General features: G+C 39.0%; 1 protein-coding gene across 1 annotated transcript in view; it reads right to left on the reverse strand.

Annotated features, from left to right (window-relative positions):
* tent4a (terminal nucleotidyltransferase 4A) overlaps positions 1–14,187 on the reverse strand; it is an 88,059-nt gene extending 73,872 nt beyond the window's left edge. Inside the window, exon 1 of the mRNA XM_028817968.2 lies at positions 13,108–14,187. Coding sequence (XP_028673801.1) covers positions 13,108–13,859 — 752 coding nt within the window. The 5' untranslated portion in view covers positions 13,860–14,187. The remainder of the gene's footprint in view (positions 1–13,107) is intronic.
* Positions 14,188–21,254: the final 7,067 nt, after the last annotated feature.

The raw sequence follows: 21,254 nt of genomic DNA on the forward strand, positions 1-21,254 counted from the left end.
TGCCTTTTTATATTAGTTTTTATTTCTATATTTTTTCTGACTTTACTTGGAAATTCAGTTTAGTTTTAGTTTTCCTTCATTATGTATTTTTAGTTTTAGTTTAGTTTTTATTTCACAAAGACATTTCTATTTTATTTTTATATATATTAGTTTCAGTTTTAGTTTTAGTAATTATGGCATGGAGTGCCTGCGGAGTTAGTTTTGTGTCACAGTCAGACAGAACTGTACACTTAACAGATTTGGATACAAGTTTAATGTTAGTGGAAGCTTACTACGCTGCCTGGTTTACTATCTGGTTTTGTTTTTGTCTGATAAAAACAAGCATAATCAAAACTAGACACTGAATATGAACAATTTCATAATTTTATAATTTTAAAAATATTTTCTCATGAAAATCACAGGGGCTTAGAAAGAACAGGGCTCTTAGACTTGAATGAGTGTGCAGACCCCACCTTGCTGTATTGAAGGAAACAAAGAACAACAAGCATGTAGTGTCAAGGTTAGGGGCAGTGAGTCTTGAACAGACCATCATAAAGGACGGCAAACCTATAATGAGCAGAGCAAGAGCAGGTAATAGGAGTACGGACAGGCATAAAACAACAGAGACAGCGTCTGAGATTAAGAACAACATATACATTATCTAAACCTGTTTATCCAGAGTAGGACTGCAGGAAATCTGGAGCCTACAGCAGCAGGTTTGGATGCAAGGCAGGAAAAATCCCTGGTATGCAACACTGTATGTATGATAAGGCTGATAAGAACAAAAAGAATATGATATTTCAACTATCTATTTTGAGAGAGAGAGAAAAACATTGAAAAAAAGGGAGACAAATATTTTAAAATATAATTCTGCTAATGGATTACTTTCACAATATCAGGTATTTTGAGTTGTGCATATGAACTAAACAAGATAAATTAATAAATATGGAATAAATACAAAAACCCATTAGTATGTTTAGTTTTTCATCACTTGTCAGACTCTCTACCTTTGCTTGTATCACTTCGTTGTTAAACAATGTTTTTAAAGCAAAAGTGATTGGTCAGCAACAATATGCTGATCTTATATGATGACCTTGTCAGTCTCTCGATCAGTGCAGTTTTATTTTCAAAAACCGGGAGTGCTCTCCCCTCGACTTTCTTGTATACTCAGATATAGGGATGGATATTTGAGGAGTAAACCGCAAGACAATGATTATATTTTTATATTATGTACATTAAGAAACCAGCAACAAAATCAAATTAATAATACATTGAACAATTATTATAAAAGTAAAGTTGAATAAATTGGACTCTGCGGCTGTATAAATAAAAAAAAAATCGAGTATGTGTTCAGGTAAAGTACTACTTCCGGGTGATGGATTTGGCCCAAAAGTTAATACAGATCTACAATTGTGGTGTAACAACCACATGCCAGATTTCATCCATCTATCTAGTTGCGTTTTTGAGTTATTGTGTTTACACACACACACACAATTCCAAAAAACAGTATTGTTGGACATTGGTTAGTCTATAACATCAAGATTCATCAAAATATCGAGGTCGAATTTTTTCATGATTACTATACTTTCTCTATACTTCATATATGAGAAAGTAAAAATGATTTCTCCTGTGTGAAGTGACAGGTGAATTGCTGTCAACAAAAAGCAGACACCCGAGAAATAAACTGAAACGTTACTCACTCGTGATTTTACTGTCCATATGGTAAACGTTTTGTTGACCAGCACATTCTGACTTCAGCTGTTTGAATAACATCTTGATATACAACAAGCACAAAGAAAGGCGACACGCAAATTGCTTTCTATTTCTCACGCTTTATGCACCCACACTCGGCTTGCTCTGTCACCACAAATGCTATGTAAACAGCCACCCTCCATCACCAGCGTCACTGGATGAATATATGCAGGCGGCTCGTGGTGGATGACTTTCTGTTTTAGAGTTAAAACTTACAAGGGTTAAAGACTAACGGCAAGAATATTCATTCAAAAACTAAAAATATTTTAGTAAATTATTATTTTATTTCAGTTAGTCTTTCCAGCTAGTTTAATAGTTTCATTTAGTTTTAGTTTTTCATTCCGGTTTTGTTAATTATTTTATTTCAGTTTCCAAAAATGTTTTTTTAATAATAGTTTCAGTTTTGATTTTAGTTTTCGTTAACTATAATAACCTTGATACCAACACACAATATTGTTCACTTGAATAATGAAGGTAGTTTTAATAAACTGAATGGGAATTCTCTTCTTGAAGTGGTATCGAACAGGTGTCAAGCATTGTGAAATATTGCTGACCTTAACAACAAAAACCCTTTATAGTGACATCCTAAATGACGATGTACATTTTTGTTATGTCCCTTCCTGATTATATAGGCACAAAATAACTGGAAATGCCCAGTAAATACAAGATACAAGTCTCTCCCTTTGGTAAAGTAACTGCCATTGCTACCAAGAGAAAAAGTGAGGTCCACAGATTGGCCCTGCTCTTGACCAGGAAGGATTGCCCTAACTACTGTAGATGATGCCTCCTATGTCAGTGAGACATGACTGAAAATTCCTTAGACTGCAATTGTTAGATGTGACAATGTCCAATCCAAGCTGCGTAGACTGAAACACATATTTCCAACATGACTAATACATCACACTGCCAACATTTTTAAAGATAGGCTGTATATGGTAGAGATGCGATAAGGCTTAGCAAATGTTAAACGAGTGACACACAGCCAAAACAATTCACTGGAGAGTTAAAGCCATACAACAGTGTTAGAGACATTCATTGGCATGGGCATGGTGGAGCACAGCAAATATAAATAAGTGCCAAATTTTCAAACAGTCTGGTCGCAAGGCAATTTAATCCATAAGAAAGGATATAATTGGTCAGAAGTACAAATGGGTATAACAAATGTTAAAATTTTATCTTGCCAATAACTGCCAGAGAGTGATTTAACCTAAACAGTAGGGACATTATCTCATAGAGGGTTATAAATGGGAAAGGCAGATGTCAAAATGTGTCACATCAGTAATGAAGATCAAAAGGCGATTTTCACCAGTGCTGTATAGTGCTGTCAAAATATAAAACGATCTTTACAAAGCCTCACTAGGACCACTCTTCTAGCTAAGTCACAAGTTTTGTTTTTTTTTTGTAAATAGTGTGTGATTGATGAAGGTTATTTATGATTTATATAATATTTCTTGAGTTTCTGTAAAAGGCTATATATTTCTTTCTTAGGACAAATAAAGTACTAGGTGTCAACCTGTTGGACATTCCCTTATGCCAGATCTTGGTACCAGATTCACTACAGAAAAACAGTATATACCTAAGTGAGTCTAAATATGTTCAATTACTATACTTGCTCAAGCTTTATAATGCACAGGATAGACCTTACGTGGAGTACAGTGTGCAGTCTTAGTCTACAGGCTACCAAATAGACATAGCAGCGCAAGAAAAAGTCCTGAGAAGAGCGACTTCAGGGAATAAATTCTGAGGAAAGATTAAAAGAGCTGAGCCTGCTCAGTTTGAGAAAAAGGAGATTAAGAGGAGACCTGAGTGAAGTGTTTCAAATTACAAAGGGAATTAGTCCAGTGGATCAACACTGTGACTTTAAAATCGGTTCAAGAAGAACACAGGGACACAGTCCAAGAAGAACAACACCGGGACACAGTCCAAGAAGAAGAACACAGGGACACAGTCCAAGAAGAAGAACACAGGGACACAGTCCAAGAAGAAGAACACAGGGACACAGTTGGACACTTGTTAAGAGTAAATTTCACACAAACATTAGGAAGTTTTTCTTCACACTGAGAACAATAGAGACTTGGAATAAGTGACCAAGTAATGTGGTAGACGGGAAGACTTTAGGGACTTTCAAAACTCGACTTGATGTTATTTTGGAATAATTAAGTAGATTAGGACTGGCAAGCTTTGCATGGCTGAATGGCCTGATCGCGTCTAAATTGTTCTACTGATGACAAATGATATTAAAGGATATGTTCAATATTTTTACAGTCCCAAGTTATTTCTTCACAAATCTGGTATATACAGTGCATCCAGAAAGTATTCACAGCGCATCACTTTTTCCACATTTTGTTATGTTACAGCCTTATTCCAAAATGGATTAAATTCATTTTTTTCCTCAGAATTCTACACACAACACCCCATAATGACAACGTGAAAAAAGTTTACTTGAGGTTTTTGCAAATTTATTAAAAATAAAAAAACTGAGGAATCACAAGTATTAACAGCCTTTGCTCAATACTTTGTCGATGCACCTTTGGCAGCAATTACAGCCTCAAGTCTTTTTGAATATGATGCCACAAGCTTGGCACACGTATCCTTGGCCAGTTTCGCCCATTCCTCTTTGCAGCACCTCTCAAGCTCCATCAGGTTGGATGGGAAGCGTCAGTGCACAGCCATTTTAAGATCTCTCAAGAGATGTTCAATCAGATTCAAGTCTGGGCTCTGGCTGGGCCACTCAAGGACATTCACAGAGTTGTCCTGAAGCCACTCCTTTGATATACTGGCTGTGTGCTTAGGGTCATTGTCCTGCTGAAAGATGAACCGTCGCCCCAGTCTGAGGTCAAGAGCGCTCTGGAGCAGGTTTTCATCCAGTATGTCTCTGTACATTGCTGCAGTCATCTTTCCCTTTATCCTGACTAGTCTCCCAGTCCCAACTGCTGAAAAACATCCCCACAGCATGATGCTGCCACCACCATGCTTCACTGTAGGGATGGTGCCAGGTTTCCTCCAAACGTGATGCCTGGCATTCACACCAAAGAGTTCAATCTTTGTCTCATCAGACCAGAGAAGTTTCTTTCTCATGGTCTGAGAGTCCTTCAGGCACCTTTTGGCAAACTCCAGGCGGGCTGCCATGTGCCTTTTACTAAGGAGTGGCTTCCGTCTGACCACTCTACCATACAGGCCTGATTTGTGGATTGCTACAGAGATGGTTGTCCTTCTGAGAGGTTCTCCTCTCTCCACAGAGGACCTCTGGAGCTCTGACAGAGTGACCATCGGGTTCTTGGTCACCTCCCTGACTAAGGCCCTTCTCCCCCGATCGCTCAGTTTAGATGGCCGGCCAGCTCTAGCAAGAGTCCTGGTGGTTTCAAACTTCTTCCATTTACGGATGATGGAGGCCACTGTGCTCATTGGGACCTTCAAAGCAGCAAAAATTTTTCTGTAACCTTCCCCAGATTTGTGCCTTGAGACAATCCTGTCTCGGAGGTCTACAGACAATTTCTTTGACTTCATGCTTGGTTTGTGTTCTGACATGATCTGTCAACTCTGGGACCTTCTATAGACAGGTGTGTGCCTTTCCAAATCATGTCCAGTCAACTGAATTTACCACAGGTGGACTCCAATGAAGCTGCAGAAACATCTAAAGGATGGTCAGGGGAAACAGGATGCACCTGAGCTCAATTTGGAGCTTCATGGCAAAGGCTGTGAATACTTATGTACATGTGCTTTCTCAATTTTTTTATTTTTAATAAATTTGCAAAAATCTCAAGTAAACTTTTTTCACGTTGTCATTATGGGGTGTTGTGTGTAGAATTCTGAGGAAAAAAATGAATTTAATCCATTTTGGAATAAGGCTGTAACATAAGAAAATGTGGAAAAAGTGATGCGCTGTGAATACTTTCCGGATGCACTGTATGTATTTGCTATGTGAAACTGTGCTCTGAGGTTAAGCACTTTCTTTAAACTTTGAAAAAAAATAGTTTCCCTTCACTGGTGCTATACAATGGAGGCTAATGGGGTACGGGGCATCACCGGAAAATAAAAGCTTAAAAACTTATCAAATACGTCCAAGCCGTTTCACTGCCCGCCCCCCCGCTGCAAGTGGTGATCCTGTTGTGGCTGAACGGAGGCCATTGAGGGTGAGCGGGGAGGCGGGGGGTAGCATTGTAGTGTGCCTCGGATGGCTGCGTGTTGAATGGGGGCGGTGGTGCGGCGGGACACTGCAGGCAGCATACTGTAGTGGAGGTGACTGAAATGTGGGCTGGTGATGAACCGCCCCTCGCTGCAACTATTCATTCTCAATAGCAAGCCTGCTTGTACTGTTACGCACATAGCAGGAAGTTGTCTCATCAGTACAGGGTGATCCACATCTAATTCAGCAGATCCAGATCATCTGGACGACTTTGATTTATGTGGGGACGATTCCAGTTCGCTGCGAAGATGATTCTTTGTGTCGTCAGTTCGCACACTTCTCGATGTCCGGGATTTTTCGGGTGATTTTCTATGTAATAAACTGAATAAGTTATAGTGTAATGAAAATTGCATAATTAGATCTGGACCACCCTATACATCAGACATGTTGACGACTGGTGCCTAATCTGCTGTGATAGCGTGTACAGTGCTGTACAGAAGAGCTCATCTTAACCTTTTGTCTTCACCCTTCAACAATGTCTCTGAAACACAAATCTGATGTGCATGCTGGTGATACAGTAAAGAAGAGAAAAACCATCACCATTGAAAATAAAGTAGAAATAATAAAAAGGTGAAACTCCATCATTCATTGGCAGAGCACTTGGTTACATTCGGTCCACAATAACATTTATTAAAGTAATTCACCTGTTCCGACTTACATGCAAATTCAACTTAAGTACAAACCTACAGTCCCTATCTCGTACGTAACCCGGGGACTGCCTGTACAGACAGACAGAGAGAGATACTTTATTAATGCCAAGGGGAAATTCACATACTCCGAGAGAGATACTTTATTAATGCCAAGGGGAAATTCACATACTCCAGCAGAGACATACTGATAAAGAACAATATTAAATTAAAGAGAGATTCAAGTAAACAAATAATTTCTTCTTACTCCGACACCACGATCCTTATCACAAAAAAAAAAAAAAAAAGTGCCAGGAATGAGATTAAATGATCAGGTATCACTTTAGATTAGGTGTCCCTAACTACGCTGTACTTGTAATTACCTGTACAAGTACAGATTAACTAGACATTATTACCCTGTACTTACTGTGTAATACAGTGCAATGCTATAATTAAGTACTCACTAGTAATTGTTATTCCACAATTTTTATAAGTACGTATGCATATAAATCATGGAATAACAATTACAACTGAGTATTTAATTAAAGCGTTACACTTCATTACAGTAAGTACAAGGTAATAATGCCTAGTTACTCTGTAATTATACATGGCAGGTGCACCGTATTTGGGACAACCATTCCAGAGTGACACCAATGATCATTTCCAGAGTCTTTAATTGTCACAAACTTGAGCCAGAAACACGCAAGGAATGTTTTCTTATATCGAAACTTTTCCGGCTTCATCTGTACATTTTTAAACTTTCATTTTCCAGTGATGCCCCATGTACCATTAGCCTCCATTGTAAAGCACCAGCGAGTGTTTTAATTTACAAAAAAAGCTTAGCTTCACAACACAATTCTATGTGGCAAATGCATATATACCATGGTTGTACAACAACCGTAAATACATATTTATTATTTACAAGTTGTGATCAAAAAATACGGTGAATGTTTTAAAAAAAAGAAACGTTTATTGCAATAAAAGATTTACAACTACTAGTCCCCCTCAAAATACTCTCCTCCACTTCGAATGCACTTATCCCAACACTCCTGCCACTTTGCGAAGCAGTTCTGGAAGTTTCCTTTCGAGAGTGTCTTTAGTTGGGCTATCGTGGCTGCCTGGATGTCCTCAATGGATTGAAATCGTTTGCCTTTCACGGTCATTTTCAATTTAGGGAACAGCCAGAAGTCGCACAGCGCCAGATCGGGCGAATAAGGTGGATGCGGACACGGTGTTAATGTTTTTATTCGACAGAAATTGTCGTACTAGAAGGGATGTGTGACAAGGAGCATTGTCATGATGAAGAACGAAACTGTTTCAACATTTTCCTCGGTTATTGATGTTGAAGGACGTTCTGAGCTTTTCCTGTCTTCAACTGAGTCAGATCCATTACGAAATCAATCAAACCACTTGTAAACAGTCTTAATTGTCGGTGCAGTGTCACCATAAACCGATTTTATCATCTGATGGGTTTCCTGAGCTTTTTGCAATTTGAAACAAAATGTCATATTAATGTGTTGCTCGATATCCATACTATTAACGACAAACTTGAAAAACTCTCTTGAACTTAACAGTGGCTCACAAACGACTGACAGTATCAAACGAGTTGAAACTTCGTCCATTCTAGAGCCGAGTTTGCGAGTTGTCAGAACCAGCATTGAATTGTTTTGCGTTGCTCTGGGATGGTGCTCTGCATCAACATTCACCGTACGTTTTGATCACATCTCGTCACTACAGTGTACATAACAGATAAAATACACAAGGTAGTCATCCTAAATTAACTCAACACACAAGTGTTTAATAGCGAATCAAATTTAGTGTCCATTTGTCTGTTTAATGCGTATCCTGGGCCGATTTTCAGAGATTTGTCGAAAGCAGGGGTCAGTGAAGCGAGTGCAGGGAGGAATACGTTTTAGTCTGCAGGGGGACGACTCTTCTAGCTTTCTGGTACCTGTATCTATTGCACAAGGCAGGATGAGCTGTTCTGCAATTGTGTGTGCTTTCTTATAATTTGGCAGTTCAATTTGTAACAAGAGGATGTCCTGACTGCCTGCTGGCTTGTTGTACAAATGACGCTAGAATTATTTTTTTCTTTTGTGAAGCATCAAGGTTTTAATTTTTTTTCCTATTTAAAAAAACAATTTACTTCTGTAGGTTTGTTTTGAAATGTCTATAGCTGGAGGCTCTATGCTTTTGTTTGGTACACCACAGATAATGCACAACGACTGCTGCATGCTACACTTCACGTTTATAGTAATTCTATACCTCAGAAAATCAGGGTTGTACATGAATAATAATTCTGTACATTTATATATTGCTTTTCTCACTACTCCGAGCGCTTTTACATAGAAACTGGTGAGCCACTTCAACCACCACCAATGTGTAACACTCACCTGGATGATAGAATGGCAGCCATTTTACATTGGTACACTTACTATATATTAACTATTAGGTGGTGAAGAGGTGAGAGAGATTACCAATTAAGGACAGTTGGAAGGTTTGGGGTAGAATGGCCAAGTAATGCTGGGCAATTAAATCAAAAATGTGAATTTCCCCTTGGGATTAATAAAGTATCTATCTAATTCAGCCCAAAAATCGGGGTACTCCTTAATCTTTACAATCTTTCATGACCACAGAGAGTCCAGAACTCAGTTTTGACGTCTCATCCGAAGGACGGTGACATTTTTACAGCACGGCGTCCCTGGGGCACTGGCATCCACACACAGACCACAGGGTAGGTGTCCCCTGTTGGTCTCTCCAACACCTCTGCCAGCAGCAAGCTAAGTTTTTTCCAGATGGTCTCCCATCCGAGTACTGAATGGGCCCAAAACATACAAAGCTTCAGGTGGATCACCAGTTCTAAAGTGTGCGTGGTATGGCTACTGTTATTTTAACTTTTCTATTTAGTTTAATTTTTTGGGATGAATGTTGCCAGTTTGAAACAGATTTGAAGGGAGTTTAGAGTAGGTGATACTATGGGGCATTTGACAAACCTGACCATATTTCTGGGTTTTCTTAATGGGAGTATGTTGTGTTTAACAAGTTGTCATCTGCTTGTAACTGAACCTACGATGGTTGTTTTAATTTCCCAGCATGCAGGAGCAAAATGTCCCTTTGATTGGGTGCAGAACTGAAATCTGTAATCAAACACTCCCCAAACTTTTTTTTACAGCAGTGTTCCTGGGGCACCAGGATCCACACACAGACCACAGGGTAGGTGCCCCCTGTTGATCTCTCCAACACCTCTGCCAGCAGCAAGCTAAGCTTTTCCTAGATGGTCTCCCATCTGAGTACTGAACGAGCCCACACATACAAAGCTTCAGGTGGATCACCTGTTCTAAAGTGCACGTGATATGGCTGCTGTTATCTTAACTTTTCTATTTAGTTATTTTGGGATGAATGTTGCCAGTTTGAAACAGATTTGAATGAGTTTAGAGTAGGTGATACTATGGGGCATTTGACAAACTTGTCCGTATTTCTGGCTTTTCTTAATGGAGTAGGTGGTGTTTAACAAGTTGTCATCTGCTGGTTGTAACTGAACCTATGATAGCTGTTTTAATTTCCCAGCATGCAGGAGCAAAATGTTCCTTTGACTGGGTGCAGAACTGAAACTTGCAATCAAACGCTCCCCAAATCACTAAAGCGATTGCTGATTTCATTTTCTTTTAAAACTGGTAATCAATCTAGGGAATCCAGCGGCCAACATTTGGGTCATGACTCACAGGATGAAAAAATTCACAGCTGCAAAGCACCTTGTGATGGGACAGGCTGTTAATGAATGACACTATATAAAACGACCATGGAAGGGTAATTTCAAACTGTGAAACACATCCCACCTGTAACACAATAAATACGGCGTGCTTTATACACTACACTGTGTCAAATGAGGCAGGAGTTAAAGGTGTCCTATGTTGCTATTCAAAGTTGACTTCAAAGTGAACTTCCTTTGTACAATCTTAAAAGTTATTAATTGTCAGCGAGGTACATTAAATAACAAAATGTGTATTTTTGACAGCTTTATCGGATGACCCACACTCACAATGTAACTAACTGGTTTCACTAATCTATATAAAGAATGTCCGTCTGTCTGAATGTCCAGGCATCACTCGAAAATGCTCAATCGATTTTCGTGAAAATATGTACGCATATTCATCTTGGTCCCTGTCACAGCATAGGCTACTTTTTTCTGGTGCCAGTCGAGTGAACGGGAAGAGGGGCTTGTTGGCAGCTCCTTTGAGAAATCTTGCCATGTGATGCATTATTTTCTTACATTTTCAGTCCCAAATCAAGGATGCATACAAACAGAATGTCATAAAAGTATAGGGATAAATGAAAGGTACGCCTACTTAAAAATCAGTGTATGCATTACCTTGGTATTGCCCCTGGGGTCAAACTCACAGACTGTTGATAGTTAAAACGTTTTTGTTAAGGGTACACCAAGTCGGATCTACTCACATTCTGTGGACTAAAATCAGTACGTTTTGTTACTTTTATTTCCTTTCCTCTTTTATTTATTTCCAAATAATATGTCTTCTAGAAAGATAACCACTTTGAAATCCAAGATCTGCCAATGTCAGAAGAAAGTGTCTGATGAAGGATTCTGAAGGCCAATTAACAGCGAAACACCCGCTTGAAACCATATGTTTGAAGTCATAGCTCCTCACGGGTCTTGCGAATAATTTTCTATTCCCTTTTAAACGTCGATTTCTTATTCGTGTCTGCTTGGCTATGATCAGAAACAAATCACAAGGTCAGGCGCTGAAAATTGCAGGCATTGATTTGGGCGCAGATTGTTGCCAGCTTTGTGTTGCCTACTCACAAGTAATGACTACCGGGTCTTTGCTTTTATACTTTTGATTTGATATACTTTATTAATACCCCGGTTGGGGTGGGGGTTTTGGATTTTCTTTCTCCATGACCTTTAGGGAGGAATCAGAAAGTGAAGTCCAAGAAAAAGAAAAGGATGTTTGTTTATAAAGAAGCAACCACTTGACATCTGATGTTTATTCACCTCTGATAACTTTTATATAAATATAAATAACAGTATATTTAGTATTTGAATTTAACCTTTCTGTAAATTTAATCTTGAGATGCATTTTAAAGGCTTCTTAAACTGGACATGCCACCACACATTTGTTCAACTTTTCATTATAACATAAACTGAACTCTCGACCTTACTGTACTTCAGCCACTACAATGTCATTTAAATCTATTAACAATCAGGATACTAGCACACAGCACTTTTCAGTACATAGATTTTCTATTCTATTACATTTGCTTGCTTAGAATTGTAATGCTTATTTGGAATATACTTTTTCTTTTTTTATTTATTGCATCACCTTAATTCTACCCTTTTTAAATGTAATGTTTTTTATTGCCCAGTCTCACTGCCAATTCAGAGCATATTTCACTACATGTACTTGTATAACTGTGTAAGTGACAAATAAGGAATCAATCAATCAAAAAGAATTCAAATGCGGTTTATTCTTCTACAGTTTTGAAGTATTAATCTACCCATCACAAATAGGAAACTCAGCTAGTTAGAAAAGAAATTTGTCAAGTCGGCTGGTCTGCGCAGACTCACTGGCATGCGCACAAATAAGACCCTTTTTGCTTTTTTTGGGGTCCGTGACTCCTTGGGGGAACACCGGGTCTGACGTCGGTGTTAGTGGAACAGCATGAATGAGGATTTTTTTTTTTTTTTATTGCTAAAATGATCCACGTGCACAAATGATTTCGAGCAGCTCTTTTATAGTTTTGAGGCGCACAAAATTAACAGTTGCCGTGATTGATGGTGCTTTTCATAAAGTTTACGATAATCACAAAGAGAGAGAGAGAGAGAGAGAGACGCTCTCCTATTAGCGTTTAGACATTCGTGTCACAGCTCCTAGCGGTGTAAACTTTAAACGGTGCTCGTCAGATGCCCACTTTAACGGCGATCGGCACGTGAAGTCTGAACCAAACTGAGGATCGGACTCAAATCTGCAGGCCTGACACATGAGTACACACCCACCTGGCTTAAGAGCGGCCTCGACCACACCCCCTTTAGTTTATGACTCATAAAAATTTGAGTAACATAGTTAATAAAGATTTACATATTTGAATGTTAAGAGAAGGGGATGGGCCCGTCAGGCATTTCGATGGCTGCTGTGCCGTAAGATTTGGCTTTTTCAATTTCGCGTGAGGCTGAGTTATGCGTGTACTCTCATCTCTAAGCAAAAAAAATAAATTAGGAAGCCGCCCCCTCTTAAAGAAAACAAAAATCTTAAACAGTTAGGCTGATGAAGCTCGGCTGTCCTCATCGCTTGCAAAATGTCTCATCAGTAAAGTTTTAAAAAACTGATTTGTCAGTGGTCTTTAGACCCCCCCCCCCCCCCTCCAGATTTTCAACATATGGATATATAACCCTCTAAAATACACATTTTTAAAAAGCAAACAAAACTTACCTGCGCACGCCACACATTTGACATCCTTATACCCTCACCCTTAAACCAGCCTCAATATGCACGACCCCCCCCCCCAAGCCACCTCCTCACCCCCCAAAAAAAGGCTGCCCATGCTTACCCGTTCACGCCCGGACTGTACTTTTTGGTTTTCCATGGTGTCCCGGAACAGATCTCATAGTTCCCATTGCTGCAGCTGGACAGCAAGTAATTGATGCCGTAGGTGCTCGCCTTATTATCACTTTTCCTGCGGCCTGGATGATGGCCGTGATTGCTCGGCGTAACGCCGTGAAAACCGTGGCGACCGTGGTTCAGCTCGTGCGGATGGTGATGCTGATGGGCGCCGTGGTTGTTCGCGTTGTGCAAGTTTTCGCTGAAGCCGAAAAACAGACTGCCGTCCACGGTCTTGTTAGTCCTTCCCGATGAGGACGAGTTCACTGGGCTTTCCGTGCCGGACTCGACCGAGGACGACGACGACACGGAGGGTGTCTTTTGCAGCCTCTTCCCTTCTCCCCCGCCTACCTTCGCCCCGTTACAGGAGGGGTACGCAGAATTAATCTGTCCGTTGCTGCTGCTATTCGTTAGACTTGAAGGTACAGGAATATTCTTGCTGCTGTTATTTGCATTGGCAACATGTCCGAGATTGCTGCTGCTGTTGCTGCGCGTGTTCTTGGAAGCCACAGCGGCTACATGTTTCAAAAGATTACAGTCCACAGCCGGCGCGTTGACACATAAATGATGGTAGTGATGATGGTGGTGGTGGTGGTGGCCGGAGTTGTTCCTAACTCCCTGAGAGGTCTCCCAGATCTGCATCCACAATGCATTCGCTGGTCCTTTCTGCTCTGGCTGAATCCAAGCTACCCTCGGATCCATTCAACTTCAGTGATCTTAACAAACCTTTTCCACTGAATCCCCGTTTTCCCGTTAAAATCCACACGTTTAATTTCCCTGCCGTCCTTATAACACTCCGCCAGAGAACTTCTTATTTTTTATTTTAATTTTTTTTTTTTTTTAGAAAAAGTTACCTATAAATCGTATCATTGCAACATAAGCGCTAAAACGACCAACCCGAAAAAAAAGAATCTCTAATTCTATATACTAGAAACTGTTAATACTCTACACTATTCCAATATGGCGTATTCTCTGAATCCGAACTCGAAGTGCGCATGCCCTAAGATTTTAAACTATCTTCAACAACAGCCATAGTGGAAAGTACGCATGCGCGCTTCCTCCCGTCCGTCACTCTATCCACCAATCCTCACTCAACTCGCTTATTCAAATTGACTCCGCCCATTTAGCAAGGAGCATTCACGGAGCTGCTAACCGCTACGCGATTGTCTGTCATCGCGGTCGGCGTGCACTTTAGTTTAAAGTACTTTTGTTATTTTTTTTATACAGTATGTTAACGTTTAGCCGTCATTCGTTAGAGAGGTGAGTTTGCTTTGCCAAAGGCGTTCGTAGTTAATACAAGAATTCCTGGGATTTTTTTATTAAACAATTTAGTTTTATTCTCGTAGTTAATACAAGAATTCCTGGGATTTTTTTATTAAACAATTTAGTTTTATTCTCGTACAGCACACCTCCACTTTAATTGCAAATACAAAGAACTAGGTTGCCAGGTCATGGAACATCCCACCATTCAATGGAGGAACATTCGTGGTGTGGGGGGCATAGAGTTTCATGAGGGGGTAGCAAAATATAATTTTTTCTTTTTCATGTAAATTGTCTATGATAATATAATTTCATACCTTCCACGTTTTCCCGTCCCCAAATGATCGATGTAATTTAGTTATACATGGTATGATGACAACAAAAGTTTCTAATTTAATCTAATCTAAATGAAAGCAAAATCGGCATTAACCAACATACTGAACCATGCAACCTTCTATCGCCTCATCTGAATGCTCGTGCATGACAGGTTAAGGGGGTTACAGTGGTTTGAGATTGACGGCCATTTGACAGGCTGAAGCGGGATAAGCATGTGCTCATCCTATTCATTTTTCAAATTTTACTAACAGCAACATTTATTTATATAGCACATTTTCATACAAAAAGTAGCTCAAAGTGCTTTACATAATGAAGAAAAGAAAAATAAAAGACAAAGTAAGAAATTAAAATAAGACAACATTAATTAACATAGAAAGGAGTAAGGTCCGATGGCCAGGGTGGACAGAAAAAACAAAAAAAAACTCCAGAAGGCTGGAGAAAAAAATAAAATCTGTAGGGGTTCCAGGCCACGAGACCGCCCAGTCCCCTTTGGGCATTCTACCTAACATAAATGAAATAGTCCTCTTTGTAGTTAGGGTTCTCACGGAGTCACTTGATGCTGATGGTCATACAGACTTCTGGCTTTTAATCCATCCATCATTGTTGGAACATCATGGTGCTTTGGGTAGATTGTGGTGGCGCACGCCACCACCAACAGGACACCGGAAAAGGAAACAGAAGAGAGAGTAGGGGTTAGTACAGATTTTGAATGAATAGTTATTATAATGAATTAGATATACAGAGTATCAGGATTAAATTACAGTGAAGTTATGAGAAGGCCATGTTAAAGTAATGTGTTTTCAGTAGTTTTTTAAAGTGCTCCACTGTATTAGCCTGGCAAATTCCTACTGGCAGGCTATTCCAGATTTTAGGTGCATAACAACAGAAGGCCGCCTCACCACTTCTTTTAAGTTTTGCTCTTGGAATTCTAAGGAGACACTCAGTTGAGGATCTGAGGTTACGATTTGGAATATAAGACGTCAGACATTCCGATATATAAGCCGGGGCGAGATTATTTAAAGCTTTATAAACCATAAGCAGAATTTTAAAGTCAATTCTGAATGACACAGGTAACCAGTGTAGTGACATCAAAACTGGAGAAATGTGTTCGGATTTTCTTTTCCTGGTTAGGATTCTAGCATCTGTATTCTGCACTAGTTGCAAACGATTGATGTCTTTTTTGGGTAGTCCTGAGAGGAGTGCGTTACAGTAATCTAGCCGACTGAAAACAAACGCATGAACTAATTTCTCTGCATCTTTCGATGATATAAGAGGTCTAACTTTTGCTATGTTTCTTAGGTGAAAAAATGCTGTCCTAGTGATCTGATTAATATGCGATTTAAAATTCAGATTACAATCAACGGTTACCCCTAAGCTTTTTACCTCTGTTTTGACTTTTAATCCTAATGCATCCAATTTATTTCTAATAGCCTCATTGTATCCATTATTGCCAATCACTAAGATTTCGGTTTTCTCTTTATTTAATTTGAGAAAGTTACTATTCATCCATTCTGAGATACAGGTTAGACATTGTGTTAGCGAATCAAGAGATTCCTGCTATTCAAGAAAGCAAATCTACAGGCTGGTATTATCCTAAGTGAGTTCTGTCAAGTCGTCCTCTTGTAACTTCACAAGATTAGAATCAAATCATTTGAGTATATTTCAGTCTAATAATTAACACTTGAATCAAGAACTGTCAAAGCATTATGGTACAGGCAGAGATTCAGTGGAAAATGGAGTACAGAACAAGAGTTGTTTTGTAGCGTGTATGTGTATTATTTACTTTATCTTTTCTAAACATTTTTTTGGCTTGTAAATGAAACTGATTGCATATATTTTGAGATTAACACTATCTTGAATTATTAATTTTAAAATAAAACTGGTTATATAAGATAACAGAGCACTGCCTGTACATTATTCAAGTGGTGTTTCCATCCATTCATTTATTTCCCTAACCCACTTATCCAGAGCAGGGTCATGGGGCAGCTGGAGTGTATCCCAGCAATCATAGGGCACAAGGTAGGAAGAATCTCTGGATGGGATTCCAGTCCAATGTTGGGTGAACACACACATTTGCATGCACACACATAGCAGGAGCCAATTTAGTAATGCCAACCCACTTAACCAACATGTCTTTGGACTGTGCCCTATGAGAGATTTACATGCAGTAAGTTAATTAAACATTAATATAATTTAAGAATACATTCATTGAGTTTTTTTTTTTTTTTCACCGGGGTGATTGTTTATTTTAACGTGACTTGGAGAGCAAAAAATTTTTGTCACATACAAATAATACGGTACATACAGTACAATTTGTAGTGAAATGCTTAATTACTACACTCCAGTGACTATGCATTTAAGAATATAGAAGAATAATAACTGTACATGACTTAATAAATATCAAAAAAGATCATTGTGAAATGAATGCAACAGTATTATATAAAAAAAATCCAAGGACGAGACTAGATTTCTTATCCTGGGACGATACAAGACTTTTTATCCTGGGATGAGACAAGACTTTTTCAGACAGATAATTTCATGTCCCACAAGACGAGACTTTGTGCCAAGAGATATAACTACGCCCGGGGCCGGAAAATAAAAGTCAAAGAGTAGAAGACAAAGTAGAACGTCGTAAAGATGTTCAAAAATGTTGGTGCGATACACATGCACAGCAGGTTAGAGAGTGGAGCGGAGTGGTGGTTCTGAGGATAGGGATATGCACTGGCAATCGGAAGGTTGCCGGTTCAAATCCCGTCAATGCCAAAAGGGACTCTGCTCTGTTGGGCCCTTGAGCAAGGCCCTTAACCTGCAATTGCTGAGCGCTTTGAGTAGTGAGAAAAGCGCTATATAAATGCAAAAAATTATTATTAAAAAATTATTAATGAAAGTACTAAAATTCGAAAGGCTCAAAAAACTGATAGTAAAGATCGCATTAGCGATAACAAACAAATTTTTACTCGGTGAAATAACGGAACAGCAAAAAGAGATCGAATATATGGACATAGGTGATATGATAGAAGAATATAGATATTGTTCGGCTTTAAAGTTTAAGTCAGAGACTTGTAGATCGTCTAATTAGTGTTGCCATCAGGGAAAAGTAGTGTTTCTTCCCAGTGAAGAGGCATATCTGCAAGAAATAAAAGATTTGTTGTTTGGTGAAAGTGAAATCCACAAACACTACAGGGAAAATATCGGAATCTACTATAATCTGTTCACGTTCGTATCATTCAGTGCTCAAAACGTAGATTTACACGATTCAGGACCATACACTGTGAGAATCTGTGGTCCCGTAACAATTAAACCTACTACAAGTTTAATTTCAAAGAAACCACAATTCGGTCAGGTTTATGTTTATGATCATGGAGAAGCGATGCAACATAGAATCGAAAGAGTTAAACGATCGGGCATATTAGAAATTCTACAGCCAAAAATGGATACAAATCCAACGTCCCAAAGTATTGCACTTTACACGAAATTTATCTGAAAAACACGGACAAAGAAGTTTTCTTGGATTTCTATATGAATTCAAAAGATTATGTTCACATATATAATAAACCAACATGTGACGAATTGTCAATGATAATAGTTTTGAAAGATGGAGATATCAAAGACAGAGTTTGTGTTTATCCAAAAGCACAGCACGAATCGTCACATGCGGCAGATCCGGGAAATGACGAGCGCGTAGGGCCTGCACGGGGGTTGGCGAGCGAAGCGAGCAGGGGGCAGATCCCCCTAGTGTTAACTAAATAATGTACTTATTAACATATTGTAAGAGAGTTAACAATGGGGATCATGTATTTCTAGACACTTTCCTCATTCAAGATTAAAATTCTCTCTTAGAAAATATTGCATTAAGGGGACCTAATGAGAATAACGCTGCTTTTGTTAACCATAATGTAGTTGCATCTCACCTGTAATACCAAGATGTGGCTGCAAAACATTGTGTCTCTGTGGCCAGGGTCAGCTCCTGATTCATTTATCTTGAGTCGCTTTGACAGAACTGACTGGACCCACCACAGTGTTTCATAAGGCACCTACTATTAATTTTAACAGCAATCACCTTAGATGTGCAGGGTAATAGGGGCTACCTGTTTAGACGCTGGTACCTTATGCCTTTCCCTGACCCTCAGAATGCAGTGGGAGAGGAGCTATATGATCTCATGTTCTCCACTGTGCAGAAGTTTGACAAAATCAGTTTATCCATTTTTGCATGATTGGTGGACAAACAAACAGACAAGATAAGATCTTAGAGTTGAAATGAAGTGCTTAGTGTGCAAAATGGATAAATAACATCAAATGAAGTCGACAAATTCTAAAGACAGACACAGTATTACACTTTCATTTATATAGATTATCCACCTTAATAAAAGGATAAGTGTCTGTGTGTCTGTCTGTGTACATTAACACTGCTTTTACAAATCTCATACAAAATGGCATATAAAAGAGACATATGCACTGCATGGTTCACTGCAAACATTAACACTGAGGTCTGCGTTTATTACATAGATTTCAACACATCTTAGATGGGCAGCACAACTAGTAAAAGGATAAGTGTCTGTGTGTTTACCCGACCGTCATTCCAACAGATTGTGAATCACAAACATCAACATTGTGTTTAAGAATCCCATACCAAATTGCATATAACAAAGACAAATGCATTGCATTTGTCATTCCAACAGACGGCACATCACTGACACCGCATTGCATGTGTCATTCCAACAGATTGCACATCACAAACATTAACACTGCTTTTACAAATCCCATACTAAATGGTGTACAACAGAGACAAATGCATTGCATAGTACACTATAAACAATAATGCTGAGGTCGACATTGGTCTACATCAGTGTTTCCCAACCTCGGTCCCGTGGCCCCACTCTGACTGCAAGTTTTTGTTCCAATCAGATTCCTAATGAGTGACAACACGTGATAGCACTGATCTCATTTAAAGTATCTATCTATCTATCTATCTATCTATCTATCTATCTATCTATCTATCTATCTATCTATCTATCTATCTATCTATCTATCTATCTATCTAATTAGCTGGTATTATGTTTCTTTTATTCTACATTCAGAAAAGCACAGCAGCATGATTTTTACATTTATAAGACATTTTGAAATATTTCCGCTTTTGCTATACATTTAAATGCTTAACTCTCTTTTTTTGATTTCATTATATTTTGCCCTTTCTCTGTGCAGTTTTTCCCCTTCGTTGCATCTTATTAATGACAATTAAAAATGAGCAGAGCAGACAACACAGAATAATCAAAGGCTGCAAGTACTTTAGCATCAGATCACTAATTATTAAATAATGGATTAATTAAACAATTAGAACACCTAGAAAAGTAGAATGAAAATCAAGATGAAAATATTGTTAAACAGAAAAAAGTACATTTCTCCCATATAACTCCTTGGTACATTTTAATATTATATATATATATATATATAGTCATATGAAAAAGTTTGGGAATCCATCTTAATTCTTTGGATTTTTGTTTCTCATTGGCTGAGCTTTCAAAGTAGCAACTTCCTTTTAGTATCTGACGTGCCTTATGGAAAGTGTAGTATTTCAGCAGTGACATTAAGTTTATTGGATTAATAGAAAATATACAATATGCATCATAACAAAATTAGACAGGTGCATAAATTTGGGCACCGCAACAGAGATATGATATCAATACTTAGTTGAGCCTCCTTTTTCAAATCTAACGGCCTCTAGACACTGTCCTCCTATAGCCTTTGATGAGTGTCTGGATTCTGGATGGAGGTATTTGTGACCATTCTTCATACAAAATCTCTCCAGTTCAGTTCAATTTGATTGCTGCCGAGCATGGACAGCCTGCTTCAAATCATCCCATAAATTTTTGATGATATTCAAGTCAGGGGACTGTGACGGCCATTCCAGAACATTGTACTTCTCCCTCTGCATGAATGCCTTTGTAGATTTCCAACTGTGTTTTGGTTCATTGTCTTGTTTGAATATCCAACTCCTGCGTAACTTCAATTTCGTGACTGATGCTTGAACATTATCCTGAAGAATTTGTTGACATTGGGTTGAATTCATCTGGCCCTCAACTTCAACAAGGGCTCCAGTCCCTGAACTAGCCACACAACCCCACAGCATGATGGAACCTCCACCAAATATGACAGTAGGTAGCAGGTGTTTTTCTTGGAATGCGGTGTTCTTCTTCCGCCATGCAATCTGGCTCATCTAAATGAGCATTTGCATACAACAAGCGACTCTGTTTGTGGCGTGAGTGCAGAAAGGGCTTCTTTCTCATCACCCTGCCATATAGATGTTCTTTGTGCAAATTGCGCTGAATTGTAGAACGATGTACAGATACACCATCTGCAGTAAGATGTTCTTGCAGGTCTTTGGAGGTGATCTGTGGGTTGTCTGTAACCATTCTCACAATCCTGCTCATATGCCGCTCCTGTATTTTTCTTTGCCTGCCAGACCTGCTGGGTTTAACAGCAACTGTGCCTGTGGCCTTCCAT

The sequence above is a fragment of the Erpetoichthys calabaricus genome, chromosome 13 (genome assembly GCF_900747795.2).
Source record: "Erpetoichthys calabaricus chromosome 13, fErpCal1.3, whole genome shotgun sequence".
Lineage (NCBI taxonomy): Eukaryota > Metazoa > Chordata > Cladistia > Polypteriformes > Polypteridae > Erpetoichthys > Erpetoichthys calabaricus.